This window comes from Rattus rattus, chromosome 16 (assembly GCF_011064425.1).
Source record: "Rattus rattus isolate New Zealand chromosome 16, Rrattus_CSIRO_v1, whole genome shotgun sequence".
NCBI lineage: Eukaryota > Metazoa > Chordata > Mammalia > Rodentia > Muridae > Rattus > Rattus rattus.
In genome coordinates, this window is record NC_046169.1 from 19,551,069 (window position 1) to 19,575,716 (window position 24,648).

The 24,648-nt window shown below is 51.0% G+C and overlaps 1 protein-coding gene across 1 annotated transcript in view; it reads left to right on the forward strand.

Moving 5' to 3' along the window:
- The window catches only part of Clip2 (CAP-Gly domain containing linker protein 2), a 62,379-nt gene extending 45,772 nt beyond the window's left edge, over positions 1-16,607 (forward strand). The window contains exons 9-17 of the mRNA XM_032886362.1: positions 1,415-1,519; positions 2,748-3,683; positions 6,298-6,355; positions 7,338-7,421; positions 9,237-9,393; positions 11,439-11,598; positions 13,203-13,388; positions 13,691-13,753; positions 15,210-16,607. Coding sequence (XP_032742253.1) covers positions 1,415-1,519; positions 2,748-3,683; positions 6,298-6,355; positions 7,338-7,421; positions 9,237-9,393; positions 11,439-11,598; positions 13,203-13,388; positions 13,691-13,753; positions 15,210-15,221 — 1,761 coding nt within the window. The 3' untranslated portion in view covers positions 15,222-16,607. The remainder of the gene's footprint in view (positions 1-1,414; positions 1,520-2,747; positions 3,684-6,297; positions 6,356-7,337; positions 7,422-9,236; positions 9,394-11,438; positions 11,599-13,202; positions 13,389-13,690; positions 13,754-15,209) is intronic.
- The last annotated feature ends 8,041 nt before the right edge of the window (positions 16,608-24,648 follow it).

A 24,648-nucleotide genomic window follows, 5' to 3' on the forward strand; every position in this document is an offset into this window, starting at 1 on the left:
CCACTTCTTGCTGGCATCTGAGTGTTATCCCTGCCATCTAAGCCCCGCCCACCCCTTCCGCACTTGCTGTCGGGTTGTGTGTGTGCTGGGGCCAGGGTGGTGAGCGCTTTAACCTGTGTTTCTCTAAGGGTGAGCGGCACCCTCCCCTCTCTCAGGAGGCAAACCTGGTTTCCAGTCTGGTCTTCTAGAGGACCCCAGGGGGACGTGTCCTCCCCACCGCCCTGCTTACTTGCAGAGATCCATCATGGGCCATCCAAATGCCAGCCCTGTGCCACCCAGAGAATGTCATGCTTTGTTCTCCAATGAAACGGGTGTTGTAAAGAGGGGACAAAAGTGCCCTTGTATTTCCAGAGACCAGGCGTCCTCCGCAGAATCTGGGAAGGATGGGGGAGGGGGTAGGGATATGGACCAAGCCAGGCTCTGGGAAGGGCAATGGGTGTTAGCCCAGTCCCCACCCAGGAGGCCTGAGGAGAATCAAGATGGTGTGAGTTGAGTTGGCCAGGCATGGTGGCACATACCTGACATCCCAGTGCTAGGGAGGCTGAGGCAGAAGGATCGCAGGTTCAAGGGCATCCTGGATACATACTTAGTTCCAGGCCAAGCCGGGCATGGTACGGTATTTATTAGCGATATAGTGAATCCGTGTCTCGGAAAATCCAAACGAAAGTCCAGAGTCAGGATTACAAGTTCAAAGGCCAGACTGGGGTACACAGTGAGTTTTAGGACAGCCTTGGTTATATAGCCAAAAACTCTGTTTGAAAAAAAGAAAAAAGAAAAAAACAGATGTAGTGGTACACATCCTAAATCCTGGCACTCGGGAGGTAGAGACACGTGGATAATGGGTGAGTTCAAGGCCTACATAGGACATCCAAGGCCCACTGGGAGCTGTATAGTGACTAAAGAAAGAAGGAAAAAGAGAAAAAGAAGGGCTTGGGAGATGGCTCAGCAGGTAACGGGCCTTACCGCCAAACCTGACGCCCAGAATTTGATCCCTGGGACCCACATGGAGGAAATAAAATGTACCTAACAAAAGAAGAAAAAGACCCTTAAATCCCACAAGGGAAGGAACTGGGTACCCACGGCCACTGCATTACCAGAGGCTAGCAAGGTCCCACAGCCTCCTCTGCCTTGAAAACCACCCCGCCCAGCTAGGCCTCAATGATGGGAGGGCACCCAGCCCCCTCATGTACCCCACTTCTGAGACCTCTCTCTCTTCCCTAAGCAATTCCGGCTCATTGATCTGTTTTCAGTCTTGTTCATGGAAGATGACGCCTCCTCTCTCTCTCCTCTCTCTTCCCTTCTCACGCCCTTTCTTTCTTTCTCCGGCTTCCTGTTCCCTGTACCCCCTTCCCCATGTCCCTGCCTTCCTTGTCCACCCTGCCATCCCTCCCTCACCCCCCCCTGGGTGGAGCAGACCCAGACCCAGCTGGAACACGCGCGCATTGGGGAGCTGGAGCAGAGTCTGCTATTGGAGAAGGCGCAGGCCGAGCGGCTGCTCAGAGAATTAGCGGATAACAGGGTAAACCGTGCCCACCATTGCCACCCACCCAGCCAGCGCCTTGGCCCTTCCATGCCCCCTTTGCTTTTTTTTTTTTTTTTTTTTTAATCATTTCCTCTGCCATCATAATGGCTGCTTTCTCGAGTCCTTCTGTGCTCCCCTCTGGGAGGAAGTTGAAATTTAGAGTCAGGCTCATTGTGGCCAAGTGATGCTCTTAGGGATGGGGGTCTTGGTCCTCTGGGATTACTTCCAAGTTCGTGGCTCCTTGAACGCAGGTGTCTCTGTGACCTTCCCTGTGCCTCCCTCCTGTGCACCGCCATGAAGAAGCCTTCTGGGAGTGGTCTGCCCCATACTTGGGTGGACACCGCTTCCTTGACAGGAAGGCAGACCCAGAATGCTCTAGGCCAGAGACTCTTAAGGTGGCAACAGAGCCAACCTGGAGGACCTGAGGCTCAGGAAGTGGGGCTTTATATGTTGGGATATCCCCAAAGGTGGGGATGATGTTGGCCTCAGAGTCTGGCCATAGCTATATAGTGTGTTAGGGAGGCCCTGAGAAACTCATTTGGGAGAACGGTCCAGTCAGTTCTAGGGTGTGGTTCTATGTCCCGTATGCCAGGCCCCGCTGGCCTCTCCACACCTTTTGTAAATGGCTGACCAGCCTACCTCTAGTTCTGCTGGGAGGAATTTGACCAGGCAGCAAGCCTTGATTAGGAAAACCACCCCGCAGACAGTCGGAGGCTTGTGACAAGGGCTCAGTTTGTGCATAGTGGCCGAAGCACTGTGCAGGGCATGTGGGTATCTGGAGACACATGGCTTCATGTGCACGCCGGCCATGACCAGATGATCACAGGCACTGGTGTGCCTGAACGCTGTGTGCAGGAAACTCACGAGATGGTTTAGCACCCACTAGATAGACCCCTTGATCTACAGCTCCACCTGCAAGTCAGAGGATGGTTATCTGGCTGGGCATGGGAGGCTGAGGCAGGAGGATTGCTGAGATATGCATACACATAACTTATTAGCTTCTAGAAAGTCCTCTAAGCTCAAACCTCTCTTGTGCAGTGGTGTGTTCTAAGCTTCCTAAGCAATGAGGACATTTGGTTCACCCCATCCATCATTTGGGGTACAATAGGGTCCCTGAGAACAGCTAGGGATAGGCACCTCCCCATCATCTGACTGTCCCCCCATCCTGGCTGGCATGTCCCCATCACTGATCCATGGTCACTGACTTGTCTCTCTCTCCTGCTAGCTGACCACAGTGGCTGAGAAGTCTCGGGTGCTGCAGTTAGAAGAAGAGCTGAGCCTGCGGCGTGGCGAGATCGAAGAGCTGCAACACTGCCTCCTTCAGTCAGGTCCACCACCTGCGGACCACCCAGAGGCCGCTGAGACCCTGCGGCTGCGAGAGCGGCTGCTATCGGCTAGCAAGGAGCACCAGCGGGACAGCACCCTGCTCCAGGACAAGTATGAGCACATGCTAAAGACGTACCAGACAGAAGTGGACAAGCTCCGGGCAGCCAACGAGAAGTACGCTCAGGAAGTGGCAGACCTCAAGGCCAAGGTCCAGCAGGCCACCACCGAGAACATGGGGCTCATGGACAACTGGAAATCCAAGCTGGACTCTCTGGCCTCCGATCACCAGAAATCTTTAGAAGACCTGAAGGCCACGCTGAACTCTGGCCCAGGCGCCCAGCAGAAGGAGATTGGTGAGCTGAAGGCCCTGGTGGAGGGCATCAAAATGGAGCACCAACTGGAGTTAGGGAACCTGCAGGCCAAGCACGACTTAGAGACGGCCATGCATGGGAAGGAAAAGGAGGGCCTGCGGCAGAAACTGCAAGAGGCCCAGGAGGAGCTGGCCGGGCTGCAGCAGCACTGGAGGGCACAGCTGGAGGAGCAGGCCAGCCAGCACCGGCTGGAGCTACAAGAAGCCCAGGACCAATGTCGTGACGCCCAGCTACGTGTACAGGAGCTGGAGGGACTGGATGTGGAATACCGCGGCCAGGCTCAGGCCATCGAGTTCCTCAAAGAGCAGATCTCGCTGGCCGAAAAGAAGATGCTGGATTACGAGATGTTGCAGAGGGCGGAAGCCCAGAGCAGGCAGGAGGCCGAGCGGCTGCGGGAAAAGCTTCTGGTGGCTGAGAATAGACTGCAGGCTGTCGAGTCCCTGTGCTCAGCCCAGCACAGCCATGTAGGCTGCATTCGCTTCTGTGGGGCCCAGCTGGGGGAGGGACAGGGAGGGCGTGGCCTCTGCAAGCCAGTTGGGGGAGCTTTTTCCTTGTGCCTAGAGCTGACCAAGGGAGGCCCAGAGGAGGAGCTTCCGTCTCCCTCCATCAGAGCCATGAGGATTCTTGGGACCACTGTAGTCTAAGAGGACCCTGTTTAACCCTTCATACACAGGCTTTGAGAGCCATTGAAGGCACCATTTGGCTAGCCCCTGAACGCTGACTGGCTTAGACTGGAAGGCTGAGACTTGGCAAATGGCAAGTTCGAGGCCAACCTCAGTAGCTTAGTGAGATTCTATTTCAAAGTTAATTTTTAAAAATGAGCTGAGTGTGTGGCCCAGTGCCAGAGCACTAGAATTGCCACCCTAGCCGAGGTCCTGAGTTCCATCCCCAGCATGACAAAACAGTTCACAAAGTCTATTGACCGGGCTGCTCAGAGCCCCCATTTCCTCTCTGGTACCCAGTACTCAGGTAGCACCCACAAAAAGGACCTGCTCCTCCCAGGTCCTTGTCTCATCAGACACCTCCCCGGGGACTCAAAGATGTCTCTTTATCTTCCAGAAAGGTCCCAGCCACCATGACCCACTTTGTCCCAAGTCTAGAAGTACCCAGTTATATCATCCTTGCTCCGGATGAGCATTAGTCCCATTAGTCCTTGAGGGGGGGTCAAGGAGTATAGAGAGCCCTGTCCATTGTAGCAAGTCCAGCAAGGATGCTTCACCGGCTCCGAGCTCCACATTTCTGAGTCCTGCATTGGTCCATTTCAAGATGTATTGTGTTTAGCCATACACGGTGAGCACCAATGCCCATGGTGGCCAGAGGCTTCGGAAACCATGGAGCCAGCGTTCCGAGTGCCTGTGCGCCACCTGGCTTGTGTGCTGGGAATTACACCCAGGTAATCTGCGAGTGCAGTGCCCACTCTTAACTGTCGGGCCGCATCTCCAGCCCCCAATAACTCATTTAAAATAGCCTTACAAAGGGTCAGCTAGGACCGTGATAATTAGTCCATGCGCGATATCGCTCTGCAGTGTGGTATTCAGGGAATCAGTTGTCTGTAGGTCCAAGTCTTGTAAGAAAGGACCTCTTCCTGCCTTGTGCTATAGCATTCTATAGTTGCCTTTCTCTCAGGAGGAAACTCTTTTTTTTTTCCTTTTCTTATTTGTTTGTCTGAGATAGGGTCTTGCATAGCCCAGGCTAGCCTCAAATTCACTCTGTAGCTGAGGATAACCCTAGGTTTTTTTAAAAAGATTTATTTATTTATTTTATGTATATAAGTACACTGTAGCTATCTTCAGACACACCAGAAGAGGGCATCAGATCCCATTACAGATGGTTGTGAGCCACCATGTGGTTGCTGGGATTTGAACTCAGGACCTCTGGAAGAGCAGTCAGTGCTCTTAACCTCTGAGCCATCTCCCCAGCCCCCTAACCCTAAATTCTTGATCCTCTTGTTTTTAACTCTCAGGTGCTAAGATTACAGATTTGTGTCACCATATTCCACCTTGCTGATACATGTGTTTGTGTGTGCATACATGCTCACATGTGTGCACATGCATGTGTATATTGGGTGCATATGTGTGGAGGTCAGAGGTCAACCTTGGGTACCATCTATTTGTTTTTGACATGGGGTACCTGAAGTAGGTAGGTTGGCTAATTGGCCACCCATCACCAAGGATCAGCCAGTATCTGCTTCCCGGTGCTTGGATTACAAGTGTGCACCACTGTGTCCAGCTTTTTAGGTAGCTTCTGGGGCCCAGACTCAAGCAGTAGCAAGGCAAGCCTTTTACCAATTGAGTCGTCTCACCAGCTCCTCCATTTTTCTTTTTCAATCAACTTCTTCTTCCTTGGCTTCTGAGTTTACTATTAAATAAGCATTGTGAAGAAGGCAGTTAAGGAAGCCCCTAGATGGGCCATCCACGCTCTATTGTATATATTGAGAGCTTGTTTTATGATTGGAGCGTCAAGGCTGGTGTCCTGCAAAAGATTGCCAAGGCAGATCTCAGGAAAAAAAAAAAAAAAGACACCTATTTAATATCTTCTTAACCAAGGGTATAGCCAAGTCAGACCTGGTGACTCAGTACCATAAATTCTAGCTACTGAGGAGGCTGCAGCAGGAAAATCGCAATCTCCAGGCCTCCTTGAGCTGCAGAATAAGTTGATAAACCATTCTATAAGTCAATAGGGAAAGAGCTAGAGGCGTGGCTCAGTGGTAGAGCCCCTGCCTAGAATCCCCCAGTGAGGGGCTGGGGGCGTGGCTCAGTGGTAGAGCCCCTGCCTAGAATCCCCCATTGAGGGGCTGGGGGCGTGGCTCAGTGATAGAGCTGCTGCCTAATACGGAAAACGTCCTAAGTTTCATCCTCTGCTCCTTACTTTCCAAATAGCAGTTCAGGGGCAGCAGGGAACTTCTACCAGGCAACAGGAAGCCATCTGGGTGCTTCCCTTTTTTCATGGAGAGGGATTCAAGTATGTCTGCTCCCCCTGCTGGCACACTGGGTCCCTGCATCCCCCCCAAGGTTCCTTTTCACAGGTTGAGGTGTGGCCTGGTGGCAGGCATGTCCTCTTACAGGACTGTCCTTTCAGGTGATCAAGTCCAATGACCTTTCTGAGGAGAAGATTCGGATGAAGGAGACTCTGGAGGGTGAGTAGCCTCGGGTAGGAGTCCAGACTTTGTGGGAAGCTGGGTGCCGCGTTGGAGCTGAGTCACGTGGTCTGCCTCGAGCGTCTCCATGAGAGGTGCTTGCCGTGTGCAGTCACCCCTCCACAGTGGGTGCTGTGCGATCACCGAAAGAACAGGGATCTCAGCGTCTCATGAACCACCTTCCCACCCACCTTTAATCCCAGCTCCTGCGTGGGTGGCAGAGGCAGGAGATCTGAGTTTGAGGCCAGCCTGGTCTACAGAATGAGTTCAGGACAACCAGGGCTACACAGAGAAACCCTGCTTCAAACCTCCTCCCCGCAAAATTAGATATAAACTACCCACACACATGCTTATAATCCCAATACTAGGGAGGCTTAGGCAAGACTGCCCTGAGTTCAAGGCTAGCCTGGGCTACAAATTGAGACCCTGTCTCAAAAAATAATCATGTGAGATAGGATTCCCATGAGATCAGATCTAACTTGATCAGATCCAAATTCTATGTCCAGGATATTATAAATTTCCAAGTAGATATAAATTGGGGGCTGAGGGTGTGCCTTGGAACAGGGCTTGCCTGGCATGCATGAAGCCCTGGGTTCCATCCCCAGTACCACGTACAACTGGGCCTGGTGATACATGTCTGTGATCCTAGCTCTTGGGAAGGAGAGGCAGGAGGACCAGAAGCTCAGGGCTGAAGGGCTTGGGAAGCAACTCAACAAGGGGTCCTCTTTCTGGTTCTGTGGACACTATCTTTATTTCCTTCCTTCCCACCCCCATCCTTTGATGGAGGAAGCCAGAGAGGTGGAGATCCATGTTCCCTAAACCACACACTCCTGGGTCCTCTGGGTAGGTGACTCGGGAGATGAGACCTAGACCTAGAGGCTGAGTTTGACTGCTTTTAGAATTTCCCCAGGAGGGGTCACCCCTTGCCTTCACTGCTGGCCTTTGGGTGTTCATGGGCCCCCATCTTTCCTTTCTCTCCTAGGCCTGCAGGACAAGCTGAACAAGAGGGACAAAGAGGTGGCAGCCTTGACATCCCAGATGGACATGCTCAGGGCCCAAGTAAGTGGTAAGTCTCCCTCCCTAGGGGCGGAGGTTGGGGGTTGGGGTAGGTTGGCACTGTGGCTCTGTAGGTCCAGCTGAGCTGGGCTACCTGCTTGAGATCTGAGTGGGCAGAGATACACGAGCACTGCCTTTTTCCCAGAGCCAACTGAGGTCATGCCTCTAGCTGCCATCAAATTGTCTCCGTGGCCTTCTTGAAGAGTTGAATTCCTCACGGGCCTCTTCCACACAGCCCCTAATCCCTAGGACAGATAGCAAGAACTGCGGGGAGCCTGGCATGGGGATGTGGACCTAGAATTCCAGCACTCAGGAGGTAGAAGCAAGAGGATCAAGAAGTTCAAGTTCGAGGCTACCTTGAAATTTTGGGGCCAGCCTGGGCTACATAAGACCATGTCTCAACGCTTGCCTAGGAAGCGCATGGCCCTGGGTTCAGTCCCCAGCCCAAAAAAAAAGAAAAACAAAAAAAAAAAAAAAAAAAACATGTCTCAAAAGAAATAGATCATAGAAGAAATTTTGGGGCCAGCCTGGGCTACATAAGACCATGTCTCAAAAGAAATAGATCATAGAACCTGGGCCACAGCCAAAAGCAAAATACACAAAGAAGGCCCAGGAGAGGTCAGAAGTCTGGAATTGGTGACTATGGGACTCACTAATTCAAAGATCCCTTGACACCGCTACCCCACTCCTGGTGTTGGTCCCACACCCCTCTTTCTTCCAGTCTTGGTTACATTTACTTGACCTCACAAAGGTCAGTGGGCTCTAGACCCTCCCAAGGCCAATGTGAAGGCTTAGCTTTAGTTCTTACCTTCCCTGGATAACCATGGAAATATCCAGCGACCTGCTGTGCATGCCCATCCCGCAGAGCCTGGGATGCTGGCTTGGGAGAGTTAGCTGTCTGCTGTGTTTTGAGCTTTGTTAGACAGCCCAGGACCACCTGCTCAGGGGAATGGTGCCGCCCACAGTGGGCTGGGCTCATTTGCATCCATTCACAATCAGAACAATCCTCACGAACACACCACAGGCCAACTTGGTAAAGATGATCACCTAATTGCAGCTCCATTTTCTGTTGGTTCTAGGCTGTTTCCAGCTGACAGTCAGCCCTAACTAGGATACTACCTTTTTTTTTCTTTTTTCTCTTTTCTGAGGCCGAGTCTCATGAGGTCACAGCAGGTCCTGAATTCCCAGCGTAGCTGAGGATGACCTTAAACATCTAATCCTCCTCCTGCCTCCCAAGTGCTGAGATGACAGGTGTGCACCTCCATGCCCAGTTTACGTGATGCTGGGGATGGAAACCCAGGGCTTCGTGCATGCTAGGCGACCACTCCACTAACTGAACCACATCACCACCCAGGCGACGCTTTTTCTTGTTGTTTATTTGGGACACGGTCTCTTTAGCCTAGACTGGCCTAAAACTCACTATGTAGCCACTGTGGCTTTGAACTCATCATGAGCTTCCCGCCTCAGCCTCCCCGGTGCTGGAATGATAGACTTGTGCACAAGGCTTGGCACTGCCTGCCTCTTAGGCTGGCATTCCTATCATTTCATGTCCCACCCCGGCCAGACCAGCCTCTCATTGGTGTCTGAGACAGGGTCTCCTGAAACCCAGGTTGTCCCAGAACTGGCCTTGAATCCCTGATCCTCTTGCTTCCACGTCTGAAGTGCTTAGCCACGGGTCTGTTTGGAATCGCTCCAGTTTAAGCAGTGCTGGGACTAGAACCGGGGGCCTCTGGTTTGCTGGGGCCAGCACGCTGCACACTGAACCACACTCCCCCCGTTACTGTCTGTGTTTGAACTCTCTCCTTCCCCTGCGGCTTTCCCCCAGCTCTTGAGAACAAGTGCAAATCAGGAGAGAAGAAGATAGACTCTCTCCTGAAGGAGAAGAGGCGGCTAGAGGCAGAGCTGGAGGCTGTGTCTCGGAAGACCCATGATGCCTCTGGCCAGCTGGTCCACATCAGCCAAGAGTTGCTACGGAAGGAGAGGTGAGTTGCCCGGGGGGCTTGACTCCTAAGGTTGCAGAGTCCTTTCTCCCCCCCCCCCCGAGCTGGGGACCAAACTACCACTGAGCTAAATCCCCAACCCCTCTCTTTCGTTTTAAATACTTATTTCTAGTGCTATCATTATTTCAATCTTTTTCGGATGTACTTATTTTATGTGTATGAGTGCTTCACCTGCGTGTATGTCTGTGTGTCCCAAGTGGTCACACACACAAAGAGGTCAGGAGAGGACGTCAGGTACTATGAATTACAGATGGTTGCGAGCCAAGCCATGGGCACTGGGAACCGATCCTGGCTTCTCCTGCAAGAGCATCCAGTGCTCCTAACCGCTGAGCCATCTCTCCAGCCCCTCAGGGTCCTAACCGCCACGCTCCAGGCGGCCCGTGGTAGAGATGCGTGTTCCCCTAAGGTGGGGTCTTACGGAGGTCTTTCCCACTTTAAAAGTCATTAAGTTTAGTCAGGGAACTTGTGTGTGTATGTATTTTTAAGATTTGTTTACTTGGGGTTGGGGATTTAGCTCAGTGGTAGAGTGCTTGCCTAGCAAGCACAAGGCCCTGAGTTCAGCTCCGAAAAAAAGAAAAAAGAAAAAAAAAAAAAGATTTGTTTACTTACGGTTTTTTGTGCCTGTGCCTGAATCCGCATGGTGTGTATTCAGACGCCTGTGGACACCAGAAGGGGATATCAGGTCCCCTGGATCCGGGGTTCCAGGTGGTTGCAAACATCCGTAGGGGAGCTGGTAAAGCCAGGTCCTCTGGGAGAGCAGCCAGTGCCCTTCTCCACCGAGCCATTTCTCCAGCCCTAACTTAGTCTTCTCAAGACAAGCTCTTAACGCCTACCCCAGGCTTGCCTTGGATCCCCCAAGTCTTCCTTCCACAGCTCCCCACGTGCTATGTCATAGGGATGAGTCGTCATGCCCAGCTAATCAGAATGCTTTTCAGATTTATTTTGTTTTGTTTTCATTTGTAAAAATATAATAATAACAGCACTTGTTTGTTTGTTTGTTTGTTTGTTTGTTTTGCCCATGGGAGGTTGTGCATGCCACAAAATGTATGTGGGGTCTGGAAGACTTACCTTGCAGGAGTCAGCTCTCTTTCCACTAGATGGGCCCCAGGGATTGAACTTAGGTCCTCAGCCTCGGTGGCAAGCACCTTGACCCACTGGGCCATCTTGCCTGGCCTTTTCTGACTTTGAAATACTATTCTCATCTATATCTAAATCCAGCCTTGCTGCCTAGCACACTTGTGCATGTGATCCCAGCATTCAAGAGGTTTCCCTGAGGCTGAGGGATGCGGCTCTCTTGGTAGAGAGCCTACCTGGTATGCAGGGCAATCTGAATCCTGTGACCAGCACCACACTGTAATCCTCACACTCAGGAAGGTCAGGAATTCAAGGTACAGCATAGAGAGTTGGAGGGTAGCCCAGGCTACATGAAACTCTGTGTCAAAATAAAAAGGAAAAAGGGGGGGTTGGGGATTTAGCTCAGTGGTAGAGCGCTTGCCTAGCAAGGGCAAGGCCCTAGGTTCGGTTCTCAGCTCCGGAAAAAAAAAAAAAAAAAAGGAAAAAGGGGGAAAAAAAACCCTCTAAAATATTTTACTGAGTCTGGGGAGAGATCTGCTTCTCCATTTGATGCTAGTTTGAGTCCCAGCATCTACATGGTGGCTCGCAAGCATCTGTACCTCCAGTTCCAAAGGGTCTGACACAATTTTCTGGCCTCTGAGGACACCAAGCCTATGTACGGTGCGCAGACATGCATGAAGAACAAACACCCCTATACGTAAAATAAAAATAAATCTTCAAAACAAACGAATAAAAAAAAGCTCTAAGAACAGCTAAATCCTCTTGGTCATCTCGCATCCAAATGCTGTTCCTCTTGGGTGTGGCCGACCCGTGCCACATCCTTCTTGCTTGGCTCTGGTCAGCATTGCCTTGTGGCTGGCGCCCCCTGGTGGTAACGGACCTCCAGCCACGTGGCTCCTACTACAGAGTTGCAGAATTGATGCCCTGGTTCTGTGACTGTCTGCCCACTCCAGGAGTCTGAATGAGCTGAGGGTGTTGCTGTTAGAAGCCAATCGGCACTCCCCAGGGCCCGAGAGAGACCTGAGCCGTGAGGTACACAAAGCTGAATGGCGGATAAAGGAACAAAAACTGAAAGATGACATCCGGGGCCTGCGTGAAAAGCTGACCGGGCTGGTACGTGCAGGCAGAGCGTGGGGGCAGGGGAGAGGGGTTTGCAGGGGTGGGGGGGGGGGGGTGTTGCCCTGCTCCGGGACCAAAGAGACTAGCGAACTCCTAGAGTCGCCGTGGGGCTTGAAAACTCAGTCCTCCAGGCTCTCAAGCATGTAGCATTTGAAGGGCCCTGAGCAACCCCTTTTTAGACATCTCAACCAGAGACGCCCCAACACCAACACAAAGAGTCTGCTCTGTCCAGAGCCTGAAGGGCAAAACTCAGTCATGCACAGAGGGTTTAAAAAAACCCATGCAGGGAGATGTCCAACCAGAAGCCAAAGTCTGGGCTCCTTGTTAAGTGGTGTATGGGGGGTTGTGTCAGTAGTGAGAGGTTCAAGGCAGGGTACCAAAGGGCCTTCTCCAAGGGAAACTACTGGACTTGGAGCTGAGTTGCCATGAGTGGGAATGGACACACATTGGCAGCAGAGGACAGAACTGGCCCCACCCTTCCCGTTCAGTTTCACATTTACAGCCCGATGCTCCGGCCAGAGATGGCCGTCTCTGGTATATGGATTGGGTGGATCGAAGAGGATAGACCTCTTTTACTCCCACGCTTTGGGGCTCTTGGGGATCCACAGGGTGGAGGGGAAGGTAGACTAATAAAAGATGCTTAGGGAGCTGAGGCAGTGTGGCTCAGTGGATAGAGTGCTTGAAGAAAGCAAGCCCTGGGTTCTGTCCCCAGCACTACATAAAATCAGATGCAGTGGCCTGTGCCTGTGACCCCAGCACTGCGGGTGTGGATGTAGGAAGATCAGATGTTCAAGGTTACCCTCAGCTAGTTCCATGCCAGCCTGGACTACATGAGACCCTGTATCCGACACAGAGCTCTTTAGCCATGTGGGCTCTATCTGTCTTGCATCTACCCTTAGGCGTGGGCGTGGGGGTCATCAGCCCTAACTACCCTGCCAGCATTATGTCTGGCTGGTTAAATGCCAGCACACATGCACCCCAGGGTCCTTGTTGCCTCGGTGGCTTTGTGACACAGAGATGAGGTCCTGGACTGGTGGGTTTCCCAGAAATGTCAGGTCCAGATAAAGGGGAGCTCAGATTTCTACCTTGGGGCTCCCTGCTGGTTGACCAACCAGCCCTGCGCTTGGAAGAGCATAGTGAAAATCTAGAAGGTACATGAAGGGGGGGGTCCTAGAGTCACAGGGGGGTCTGTATAGAAGCTCTGAGCTTGGTGTGGAGTCGCAGGCTGGAGCGCAAGCATTGAGGAGGCGGGGCCTGACAGGTGCGTCTTAGAATGCTTTGGTGGGAGGCCAGAGTGGGGTGTGTGGACACTGACCGTCATGGTGGGGAGAGAGGAGACACAGTGGGGGAGGGTCACATAGACTTGGAAGTGAGAGGAACACTGGGTGTCAGCTGACTATGGGTTAGAACAGAAGGGCTCTGGTAAGGATGGGGCGGTGGGTCTTAGATTCTGGAGCTTGAAAAAGTTGGAAAGTGAAGTCTGGGGGAGGGAGGTCCTAGTAAGGCACAAGCTCCACTCAAAAGGCAGGTGGGGCCTGATCAGTTTCCAATTAGCACCCATACGAGCAGGTCACACTCCCACACCTCCACCCTTCCAGGACAAGGAGAAGTCCCTGTCGGAGCAGAAACGCTACTCCCTCATTGACCCAGCTTCAGCGCCCGAGTTGCTGAGACTGCAACATCAGTTAGTGAGCACGGAGGATGCCCTGCGGGACGCACTAGACCAGGCCCAGCAGGTGGAGAGGCTGGTGGAGGCCCTGAGGGGCTGCTCAGATAGGACTCAGGTGAGCACACGGGTCTGTAGCCTCAGGAACCCCAGTCCCAAACGGGAGGCAGCGCCATCCTGGGGACTCCAGTCTGACAGAAGAGAATGTCCCAACATTGGATCCCCAGCCTGAAGGAGGGTGGCCCCATCCTTGAAACCCCAGTCTGAAAAGGAAGTAAACATTGCTGTCCTGGGAGACCCAGGCTAAAGGACTTTGGTTCCAAGCCTGACTGGTCCCACTGGGAAGATCGCTCCCCTTGTGGTTATGTGTGGAACTGCACGCTGGCCGCATGCTCAGTAGCTCTTCCTCTCCCCTCACAGACCATCAACAATTCCGGTTCTGCCAATGGTATCCACCAGCCAGACAAGGCCCACAAACAGGAGGTAAGTGCACCAGCAGCTTCCCTAAGTCACCCAAGCCAGCAGGCCTCTGAGAAAAACCCTCCGGAAGTCACTAAATATACAAAGGGATGAGAATGCTTTGTTTGTGTCTGTCCTGTCCCAGCCGGGTTGCTTGCTTAGGAAGATTCTAGCACTAGTGTACCCATTGCAGGAATGGTCCTGCTTTTCCTCCTTTCCTTCCTTCCTTCTTTCTTTTCTTTCTTTTTCTCTCTTCTTTTGTTTGTTTGGTTTTGTTTTTGGTTTTTCCTTGGTTCTGAGAATGGAACCCAGGGCCTTAGCACTCCCAGCCCCTGACTGGGGGATTCTAGGCAGGGGCTCTCCCACTGAGCCACGCCCCCAGCCCCTCCCTGGGGATTCTAGGCAGGGGCTCTACCACTGAGCCACGCCCCCAGCCCCTCACTGGAGGATTCTAGGCAGGTGCTCTACCACTGAGCCACACCCCAGCCCCTCACTGGGGATTCTGGGAGGCTCTTGAGCCACACCCCAGCCCCTCACTGGGGGATTCTAGGCAGGGGCTCTACCACTGAGTCACGCCCCCAGCTCCTCACTGGGGGATTCTAGGCAGGTGCTCTACCACTGAGCCACGCCCCCAGCCCCTCACTGGGGGATTCTAGGCAGGGGCTCTACCACTGAGCCACGCCCCCAGCCCCTCACTGGGGGATTCTAGGCAAGTCATCTACTGCTGAGCCATGCCCATAGCCCTTGGTTTTGGGAGACATAGTGTTCCAGTTTCCCAACCTTCCTTCAGCATCCACCCATGTTATTGCAAATGCTCATGACTTACTTAGCACCTGATCTAGGAACATCCGTGTCCCCAGCTTGCTGTGTGACCCATGCAGTTGAGGCTGGAGTGAAGAAAAACCCAGCTTGCCCCTCGGCTTCCCAGTCGCTCTGCATTTAACAAGGGCCAGGCTTGGGAGCAAGGATCTGGAAGGCCCTTCTTCACCAGGTAGCCGAGGACCAGGCAGCTGGCGCGGCTGATGTGGGCAGGGTTGGTGCGACAGAGTAGCCACCACCCTGGGAACTGCTGTCCAGACCACATGAGGGTTTGTTTTTCCAGCAACCTTGTAAGAAACATGCTCATCATAACTTCCAGATGTGGAATGAAGGCTTGTATATTACTTCATACCTCTGCAGATCCATCCTCTACAAAGATGCCTGGATTTCCTTGTAGAGTCCAGGCTTTTCCTGCCACAGGGCCTTGACACATGCGGTACCCTCTACCCAGCTCTCTTCCCCGTTTTCCCTCCCTCATCTGCCCATTCATTCTTCAGCACTCTTCTTTCTTTCTCTCTCTCTCTCTCCCTCCTTCCCTCCCTCCTTCCTTCCCTCCCTTTCTTTCTTTCTTTTCTTTTTCCCTGAACCCAGGGCCTTGCACTTGCTAGGCAAGCGCTCTTCCACTGAGCTAAATTCCCCAACCCATTCTTCATCTCTCTAGGACAAACACTGACCCCCAAGGGACACCACGGACCGGCCCTACTCACACCGGAAGCCCTGCCAGGCTTCCCAGCAGCGCCACCTTCAGGCAGGAGCCAGAACTTTCCCTTTGGAGATGAGACTGTGTTTGTAACGATAATTGTCCTCACTGCCGTGGACATGTCCCACCTGAACCCCCTGCCGGACCAGGAGGCTCCCACAGACACGGCCTTCCACAGAGCGCGGTACAGCTGGGCCCAGCCCTGGAGGACCTCTCTTGTCCCAAGGAGCTTCTTGAATTTGTGGAGGCTGAAGCGATCCAGTTGGGCCTCTCTTGGCTATAGCAGGCTGCCCCCGAGGCTTGTCTGGGCACCCGGGTACTTCCCCACCTCCCTTTCCTTCTGGTGTCCCCAGGTCCCCTGCAGGCCCCTGAGGGGTGGAGCAGGGCCCCTGCTTGGACGCGTAACACACCAAGAAGGGCTTCAGTCTTCAGAAACTAGGGAGGGGATGCTGAGCCTCTAACACATTGGTACAAGGTCGCTTGGGCCTCTAGCCAGGGAAGATTTGGGGGTGACAGGTTCCTTATTCCTCGACACCACGCTAGTATGCGTTACCCACCTCCCCTCTGCTGCCCAGAAAGCATTGAGCAGACAGCTTCAGTATTAGGTGAGCGCGCAAACCCACTCTTCTTACCTTGACCTTGAGCTGGGACTGGCTCGGGGGCTTACAGCCAAGAGCAGGAAGAAAACTCTTTAAACAAAGCATTCACGCGGTGTTTTGCTGGGTGAGAGGAATCACGCTGGTTCCCTTTATTTCCGGGAACCCCTGCCATGTTACTCCAAAGACCCCAGCAACCCACAGAGGGTCCCGCCTCTAACTTCCCAGGGCGGGAACCACAGTGGGTGACAGGTATGGTAAGTCCTTAGGATTGGCCCAGGTGGCCTCTGTGAGCACCATTAGACACCAGCAGGTGGCGCTCACGCTCTTGTCCTTAGGGAGGAGCTGAATTAGCAGCCCCACAGCCCAACCCCCTGCTTCCTGTTGGCTTTTGGGTAGCACTTGCCGTTAACAACAGCAGCCTAGAGCCTAGAATTGACGCTTTAGTGGCCCAACTGCAGAGCCAGTATATCGCTCTTTCCAGCACAATCGGGCAGCTCACAGATTAGGAATTAACAGCCAAAGGCTCCCACAGTAGGGACCAGAAGGGGCTGAGCCCCACCCTGGAGTGGGCTTGCACCTGGTAGGTGTGCAAGAAGCCATTTCCCCATAAGCACTGGCCTTTGACGGCCCCCTCAGCCTACCCGGTGTGGCCACCCAGCGGTGGCTCAGCCATTCCCTCCCCTCCCCCTCCCCCCAGTGGAATTGTGGAAGTGTGGCAAGTCCATGTTCGGACAATAAAGCTTGTGATTGAGGTACAGGACTCCTACTGTTGCCTGCTTCTGTCTTGGACACCTTAGGGACAGGGGGGAGGTCCCAACTTTGCTCTCAAGTGCAGCTAATTTCGACTCAAACGTGAACGGTCAGTGGAGGTGGGGGAGGGGATGTTTTAGAGGGGCTGGATTTAAAGGAGATGGACTATGTCCCTAAGGCTTTACACCTGAGATTGTCCTTGGACCTCCACCTGTGTGTACATGCACGCCCGTGCACACACACACACGCACACACGCATATTTTTTTTAAGTCTGTGGGTGTCATACATTTCTGTGGCTGTAAATGGCCAAAAGCAACTTGGGGAAGAAAGGGCTTCATTTTCTCAGTCGAGGACCTATCCTAGTTACTTCTCTACTGCTGTGACAGAACACTGTGACCAAGGCAACTTACGGAATAAAGCGTTTAATTAAGGCGTACAGTTTCCAAGCATGAGTGTGTGACCTTCACTGTGAGAGGCACTGCTGCAGGCAGGCAGGCAGGAGACTGCATCAGGAGCTGAGAGCCTACATCTGATCTACAGACGCAAGGCCGAAAGCAAGAGCTAACTGGGAATGGTGTGGGCTTTTAAAACCTCAAAGCCTAGGGTTGGGGATTTGGCTCAGTGGTAGAGCACCTGCCTAGCAAGCGCAAGGTCCTGGGTTTGGTCCCCAGCTCCGGAAAATAAAAATAAAAATAAAAATAAAAATAAAACCTCAAAGCCTGGGCTGGAAAGGTGGCTCAGCGGTTAAGAGCACGGACTGCTCTTCCAGAGGTCCTGAGTTCAAGTCCCAGCAACCACATGGTGGCTCACAACCATCTGTAATGGGATCTGATGCCCTCTTCTGGTGTGTCTGAAGACAGCAGCAGAGTACTCATATACAATAAAATAAAATCTTAAAAAATAATAAATTAAAAAAAAAACAACAGCAAAAAACCTCAAAGCCCACCCCCTAGTCACACCTCCTCCAACAAGGCCACACCTCCTAATCCTTCCCAAACAGTTCCACCAACCCAACTGGGGACGAAAGATTCAAACATGACCCTACAGGGGCGTTCACATTAGAACCCACCACATCCACTCCCTGCCCACCCCCATAAGCTTGTAGCCATATCATAATTCAAAATGAATTCAGTAAAACAACATTCACAGGACTCTCCTGAGCCTTCAAGGCAATCTCTTAATTGTAACCCCCTGTAAAAGGTAATTATATATGTCCTGTAAGCGACGGCACAGAGAAATTACTGAACTAGACCTCTCCGTGGGTGGAAAGAAAGATTTATTGGAAAACAAACTGCCAAGCCTGTCTCTGGGAGCTGGGGGTGGGGATGGAGCAGAAAGACAAGCAAACTGGTGGGAAAGCAAGCAGACTGAAAGTCAGCAGGGTGGGACCTGAGCTGACACAGGCTGTTGAGGATGACCGGAACTAGATGCTCTTTCCGAGGAGCTGACCTTGGTGGAAGTTATGGGAGATTTCTGGAGGGCTAAGGGTAGTTCCCGGTACACAGGACCTGCCTTAAAGTTTGTTTGCTTTCTGGATAGCAATCCTAATGTATTAGATCAATCACCAATACCCACGAGATAGAGTATTGATCACCAATACCCACAAGACAGAGTATCGATCACTAATACCCATGAGACAGAGTCGCTGGTTAGGGTGTCTTAAAATTTCCCCTGACAACCAAATCCAAAACTTTTCTATTTAAGTCAAGCATGGTGGCCCACACCTTTAATCCAACACAGGAAGATCTCTTGAGTTTGAGGACAGCCTGGTCTACAGAGTGAGTTCTAGGCCAGCCAAGGCTACGCAGAGGAAACCCTGTCTCCAAAATCCAAAACCAAACTCTACAGTTTAGTGTCAGGCAAATTCTTAGGGAAAAGCAGCCACAGCGTTTGTCAAAATATCCCAAGAATGGTTCCTTAGTCCCCCGTGAAAGTTCTTGAACTGGGCATAGTCCACAGCTGTCAGCATGACTGTCCCCTATGCTTCTCCTAGGATGGTTTATTAAGCCTCGCTTATAGTAGCATTTAATGTTTTCCTAGTCCCAAGTCCCAAGCCAGGGACCAAGCTGAGCTGAGACCCCCCCCCAGCCAATCTGGGGTGTCCTATATATTGGTCCTAACACACTGGGTGTCAGATGACAAGGTGTGGGGCCACTGCTTGGCGTCCATCACTTTAAGGGCTCCAGGTGTGCTTAGTAAGAAATATTTTCCTGATAACATTTTCAATCATCCATATGCCCCCAGAGTCGCCGTTCACCTGAAGGGTGGCACCCTTACTAAATTTCACTTATTTATTTATTTGTTTGTTTGCTTGCTTATTGAGACAGGGTCCCACTGTGGGTTGGTTGTCCTGGACGCCTCTCTTACAGAGATCCACCTGCCTCTGCCTCCCAAGTGCTGGGATTAAAGGCGTGCGCCACCGCACCCAGCTTTCTTTCTTTTTTTTTAAAGATTTATTCATTTATTATATATAAGTACACTGTAGCTGTCTTCAGATACACCAGAAGAGGGCATCAGATCCCTTTACAGATGGTTGTGAGCCACCATGTGGTTGCTGGGAATTGAACTCAGGATCTCTAGAAGAGTAGTCGGGTGCTCTTAACCACTGAGCCATCTCTCCAGCCCCGCACCCAGCTTTCTACACCCAAGAATAAGTCACATACTAGTCTATGCTGCGTGGATGACAGTGTCTGCAGATCCATTCCAGAGCCATTATCCTCCACCCCAGAAACGGAGTCAAAAGGTGATAAAATAGAGACTCTTGGGGAGACTCTTTTCACAGCCTGAAAAAAAAAAAAAGCAACGTTTTACCCAATAGCAGGCCACAGCCTGGTCTTAGCACAAGCACACACAGTAAATGTAAAGCCAGCCTGGGTAGCATGAAGGAGGGTAAGGAAGTGAGGAGAGAGAAGAAGGTGTTGGAAAAGACAAGAAAGAGGAAAAGGAGCAGAAGGAGAAAGGAGGTGAGTGGGGAGCAGTGAAGAGGACAAGGGGGAGATGACACATGTGTAAGGCACGCACATATGTAAGGTACGCATATACATATACGAGACTTAGTGTAAGCCTCACCTGTAATGCGCAGAACCCACCACAAGGTGTCGCCCTCAGCTGTTGCACCTTCTGGTTCGGCGGCTTCTCTATGGCACTCAGAGGGCATAGACCCTGACTGGCAAGCCAGCACGAGAACAGGACAACAGGTAAACACACACACACACACACACACACACACACACACACACACACACACACACACACACACACACACACACACACACACACGGCCCTAGAACTCCCTGGTGGTCCCAAGAAGTCACCAATCTTGGTTCAGACCTCTGTGTAGGTATCCATCTGTCCACCCATTGTCCACCCATCCATCCTAGCAACAGAAGCCAGCAGGAGAGGGGACATTCAATCCATCTCTGGGAACCCTTTTGGTAGGACTTGATGGCCCTGGACTCAGATCCCGCTCCCCATACCCAGATCCTTGTCTGCCACTGAGAGCGACTCAAAACGTCTTCGCTGGGGTCCTTGTTGACTTGAGGACGCAGAGTTCTGGCTCTTGTCTGGAACCTTGGGCAAAGGTGTCTTGTCTTTTCTCTCAAGTGACAGCAAGAGGGCAGAGCTAGCCGTCCCCTTCACTGTCCTCAGAGTCACCCTCAGAGCTCCTTCTCTCACTCAGCAGCTGCCCTTCCCTCTGCCCCACCGGACCACGTCGCACTGGATTTCCTAGACTGTTCAGTACACCAGGCGCATCTCCCTTTCTCTCTCACTTGGTCGCACAGAGTTGCCAACTCAAGACACCTGGGGAGAGGGGACCTCAGCTGAGGAATTGCCTCCATCAGATTGCCGGTGACCATGTGGGGATGCAGGAGGGGCCTTTTCTTGGTTGTTGATTGATGTGCAAGAGCCCCGCCCACTGTGGGCGGTACCATTCCTAGGCAGGCAGGTCTGGCTATAGAAAAAAAAGAGCAAGCCAAGAGCCAGGAAGCAGCATCCCTCCACGACCCCTGCTTCGATTCCTGCCTCGGGTCCCTGCCCCAGCTTCCCTTAATGAGCCAAATAAGCCCTTTCCGTTTCAATTTGATTTTGGACAGTTTTTTATTACAACAGAAAGCAAATCAGGACACCCCTTTAACCTGTGCTAACCTCTTTCCATACCACTACCCACTCTGGCCTGGTCCTGAGTTTCTAACTCAGGCTTTATCCCCCAAGAGAAGCCTTTTCATGTATGCATGCTTCCCACACTCGTGTACATACATACACACCTACATAGGCACACCTACTCACATGGACGCCCACTGATACACGCACACATATACATACTGAAATACTCACACATTGATACTTACAATACGGTCACACACACAACACTATACACATATGTGTTTAAATATCCATACTTGTGCACGCGTATCTACACATACACATACTTTATATATACATGCATTGTGATGGCTAGTCTTGCTTGTCAACGTGGCTACATCTGGAATTATCTAAAACCCCGTAATGTAGGGCTCACCTGTAAGGGATTTTTGCTTAATTGGAAGTAGAAAAAGACACACCTTTAATCTGGATCTTTTTTTTTTTTTTTTTTTTTTTTCAGAGCTGGGGACTGAACCCAGGGGCCTTTTGCGCTTGCTAGGCAAGCGCTCTACCACTGAGCTAAATCCCCCAACCCCTTAATCTGTATCTTGAAGCAGGAAGATGTGCCTTTAACTCAGATCATTTGAGTTGGGAAAAAACATGCCTTCAATCTGGGCCACACCTTCTGCTCAAAGCCTATCTAAGGGCCCAGAAGAAGGAAGCTTTTTGCTCTCGCCTTGTTAGCTGGTCCATTCCTTCCCTGGCATTGGAGACGGTTCCTTCGGGATTCCAGTGTACACTGAAGAGCAGCTGAGACCTCCAGCCTCACGGACTGAGCGACTGCTGCATCCGTGGGCTTTCCTTTCATACCCAGCATAGCTGGACCAGAGAACACTGACTAATACATGCATATATGCACATTAACACATATATACATACTTGTACATATATATATATACACTTGCACATCATTGCATATACATGTAAACATACATATACATAATAATAGCACATTTCCACACATCCCACACATAACATATGCCTATACAATACACATGCATGCAAGGATATTCACATGCACATAGACACACTTGCACATATATATTCGTATATATATATTTGTATATAGACTTGAGCACACTTACCACATATATACAAACCAAACATACCTATATATGCATATACACACAAACACCTTGCAGGCACATAAACATGTGTATATGTGTTTACACATGCTCTTGCTCAAGCACATGTGGGCAGTCACATCTGCAGGTGTACTTACAGCCACAATGTTACATGTAGGCACACATGTGAATATACATGACATACATACACACCCATAAACATTGCCTACATGTGTATATACATGCATATACATACACACCCACATACATTGCCTGTGCACTCACACACATTCATACACAGGGGCACACAAGCATGCACTTATACACACACATGTGTACACAAGTGCACACTTAGAAACTTTCTGCAGTGTTCTTCATGCCCTGTTGGCAAAGCCATTATGTCTCAGACTTCTTCCTTTGCAACATCAAGTTCACGTCCACAGGCAATGTCTCTGACTGCTCCCTGCAGGGCTGCCTTGTCTCAGCCCAGTGCTGCCTGTCCATGTATTTGAGGAGGTATCAGATCTACCATCTGCCTGCCTGCCTGCCTGCCTGCCTGCCTGCCTGCCTATCTATCTATCTATCTATCTATCTATCTATCTATCTATCTATCTATCTATCTATCTATCTACCTACCTACCTATCTCTGCATGTGTCTGTCTGTCTCTGTTTCTTTTTTTTTTTTTTTTTTTTTTTTGGGGCTGGGGACCGAACCCAGGGCCTTGGCCTTTCTAGGCAAGTGCTCTCCCGCTGAGCTAAATCCCCAACCCCTGTCTCTGTTTCTTTCTCGTTCTGTCTATCTCTGTGTCTCTGTGTGTCTCTTTCTGTGTCTATCTCTGTGTCTGTCTCTGTATCTGTCTGCCTCTTTCTCTACCTCTTTCTCTCTGTGTGTCTGTCTGTCTCTCGCTGTTTCGTTGACTGTTGGTTTGTTTGTTTGTTTTGAGACAGGGTCTCACTCATCCAAAACTGGCCTCAACTTCAAGAATAACCTGAAATTTGTGACCTTCCTGACTCTACCTCCCAAGGGCTGAGATGACAGGTGTATACCATCACACCTGATTTCTCCGGCCATTTTTTTTTTTCTAGAATCTTCCAGCCCTGGGCTTGACGCTTTCTTCTTTCGAGACAGGTTTTTCTCAGTCCTCCTGCCTTTTGAGCTCCTACCGTGTTTGTAAAATAAACATGGTAGTCTCCCCTCCCTGGGCTGGCCCCCCAAAAAGACTTCATCTCCTGGGTGGCCTCCTGCGTCCAATTAGACCTCGCCTGAATCTTTACCGTTGATAGTTTTAAAACATCTTTTAATCCAGGCTCCAGGCTTTGATCTCCTATCTTCTAGAATCATCTTTATCTGTCACTTAATTTTATCATTATTTTAAATCTCCCCACTTTTATCCGGCGAGAGGAACTTTCAAGTCCCTCTCTGCCTGGCTTCTAATTTTAATTCCCCGTGCGGCTGATTGAGACTCAGACGTCGCCCCGATCCCTTGCGGTTTCCACCGTTTCATCTTGCTGACATTGTTCTTGTCTCTTTCATCTGCTCTCCTCCTCTTCTCTGTGGAAAGAAAACTCCTGGGACTGAGCTCAGTGGGTAGAGCGCTTGCCCAACGTGCGCACAACCTGGGGTTCCATCCCCAGCAATGCATGAACAGGCATGGTGGTGATCTGTGGATGGGGGAGGTCAGTCTGGGATACAGGAGATCAGGAGATCCTACCTAAAGCAACTCAAAACAAAGGCACCTACTTTTTGTTGTTGTTCTTCTCTTTTTTTGTTTTCGTTTTGCTTTGTTTTTTGTTGTTTTGTTTAGTTTAGATAATGTATTTATATCACATATTCACCTACTGGAAGTAAGAAATTCAAAGGGTTTTATTATAAACCACAAGTTGTACACTTATTGCAATGATTCTAGAACATTCTCATCACTGACAAAAGAAACTCCTCGCGCCTTAGCCACCACCCAGCTGCACCCCATCTGTTCCGCCAGAGGTAGTGGGGTGTTTCTGGGCAAATAGTCACCTTTCATCGTTGGGAATAGGATCTGCCTATTGTTGAGCCAATGCCGATTGTTGAGCAAAGCGTTCGGAGACTGGGTGCTATGGAGCACACCTGTAATCCCAGCACCGATTTGGGGAAGACAGGAAGATCACAAGTTCGAGACCAGGCAGGGATGGCAAGACCGTGTCTCAAAAAATAAACAGAAATGGGGCTGGGGATATGGTTTCGTCTGTGGAGGACTTGTTCTAAAAGCGTGGGACCTGAGGTTGATCCTGGTGCCCACATTAAAAAAAAAGTTCAGGGCTGGAGAGATGGCTCAGTGGTTAAGAGCACTGACTGCTCTTCCAGAGGTCCTGAGTTCAAATCCCAGCAACCACATGGTGGCTCACAACCATCTGTAATGGGATCCGATGCCCTCTTCTGGTGTGTCTGAAGACAGCTACAGTGTACTTATATATAATAAAAATTAAAAAAAAGTTCAGACGTGACACCATGCACTTGTAATCCCATCGCTAGGGAGGGGGAGACAGGAGGACTCTGGGTGATCGCTGGTCAGCCAGCCTAGCCAATTTGGTGAACCTCCAAAACTAAGGTTGGATGTGACCAAGAAAGATACGTGATATCCACCTCTGACCTCCACATGCATGTATATGATATACACATGTAGGTACATACATGTACAGTACACACACGAACATATACATACACCACACACATATACTAAACAATAAATACAGCAAGCAAAACTCCCAAACCAATTTGCAAGCTTAGTGTGATGTGACACAGCTTCGACCCCAACACTTTATAGGCAGAAACAGGAAGAGCAGGACTTCAAGGCTAGTGTGGGCTT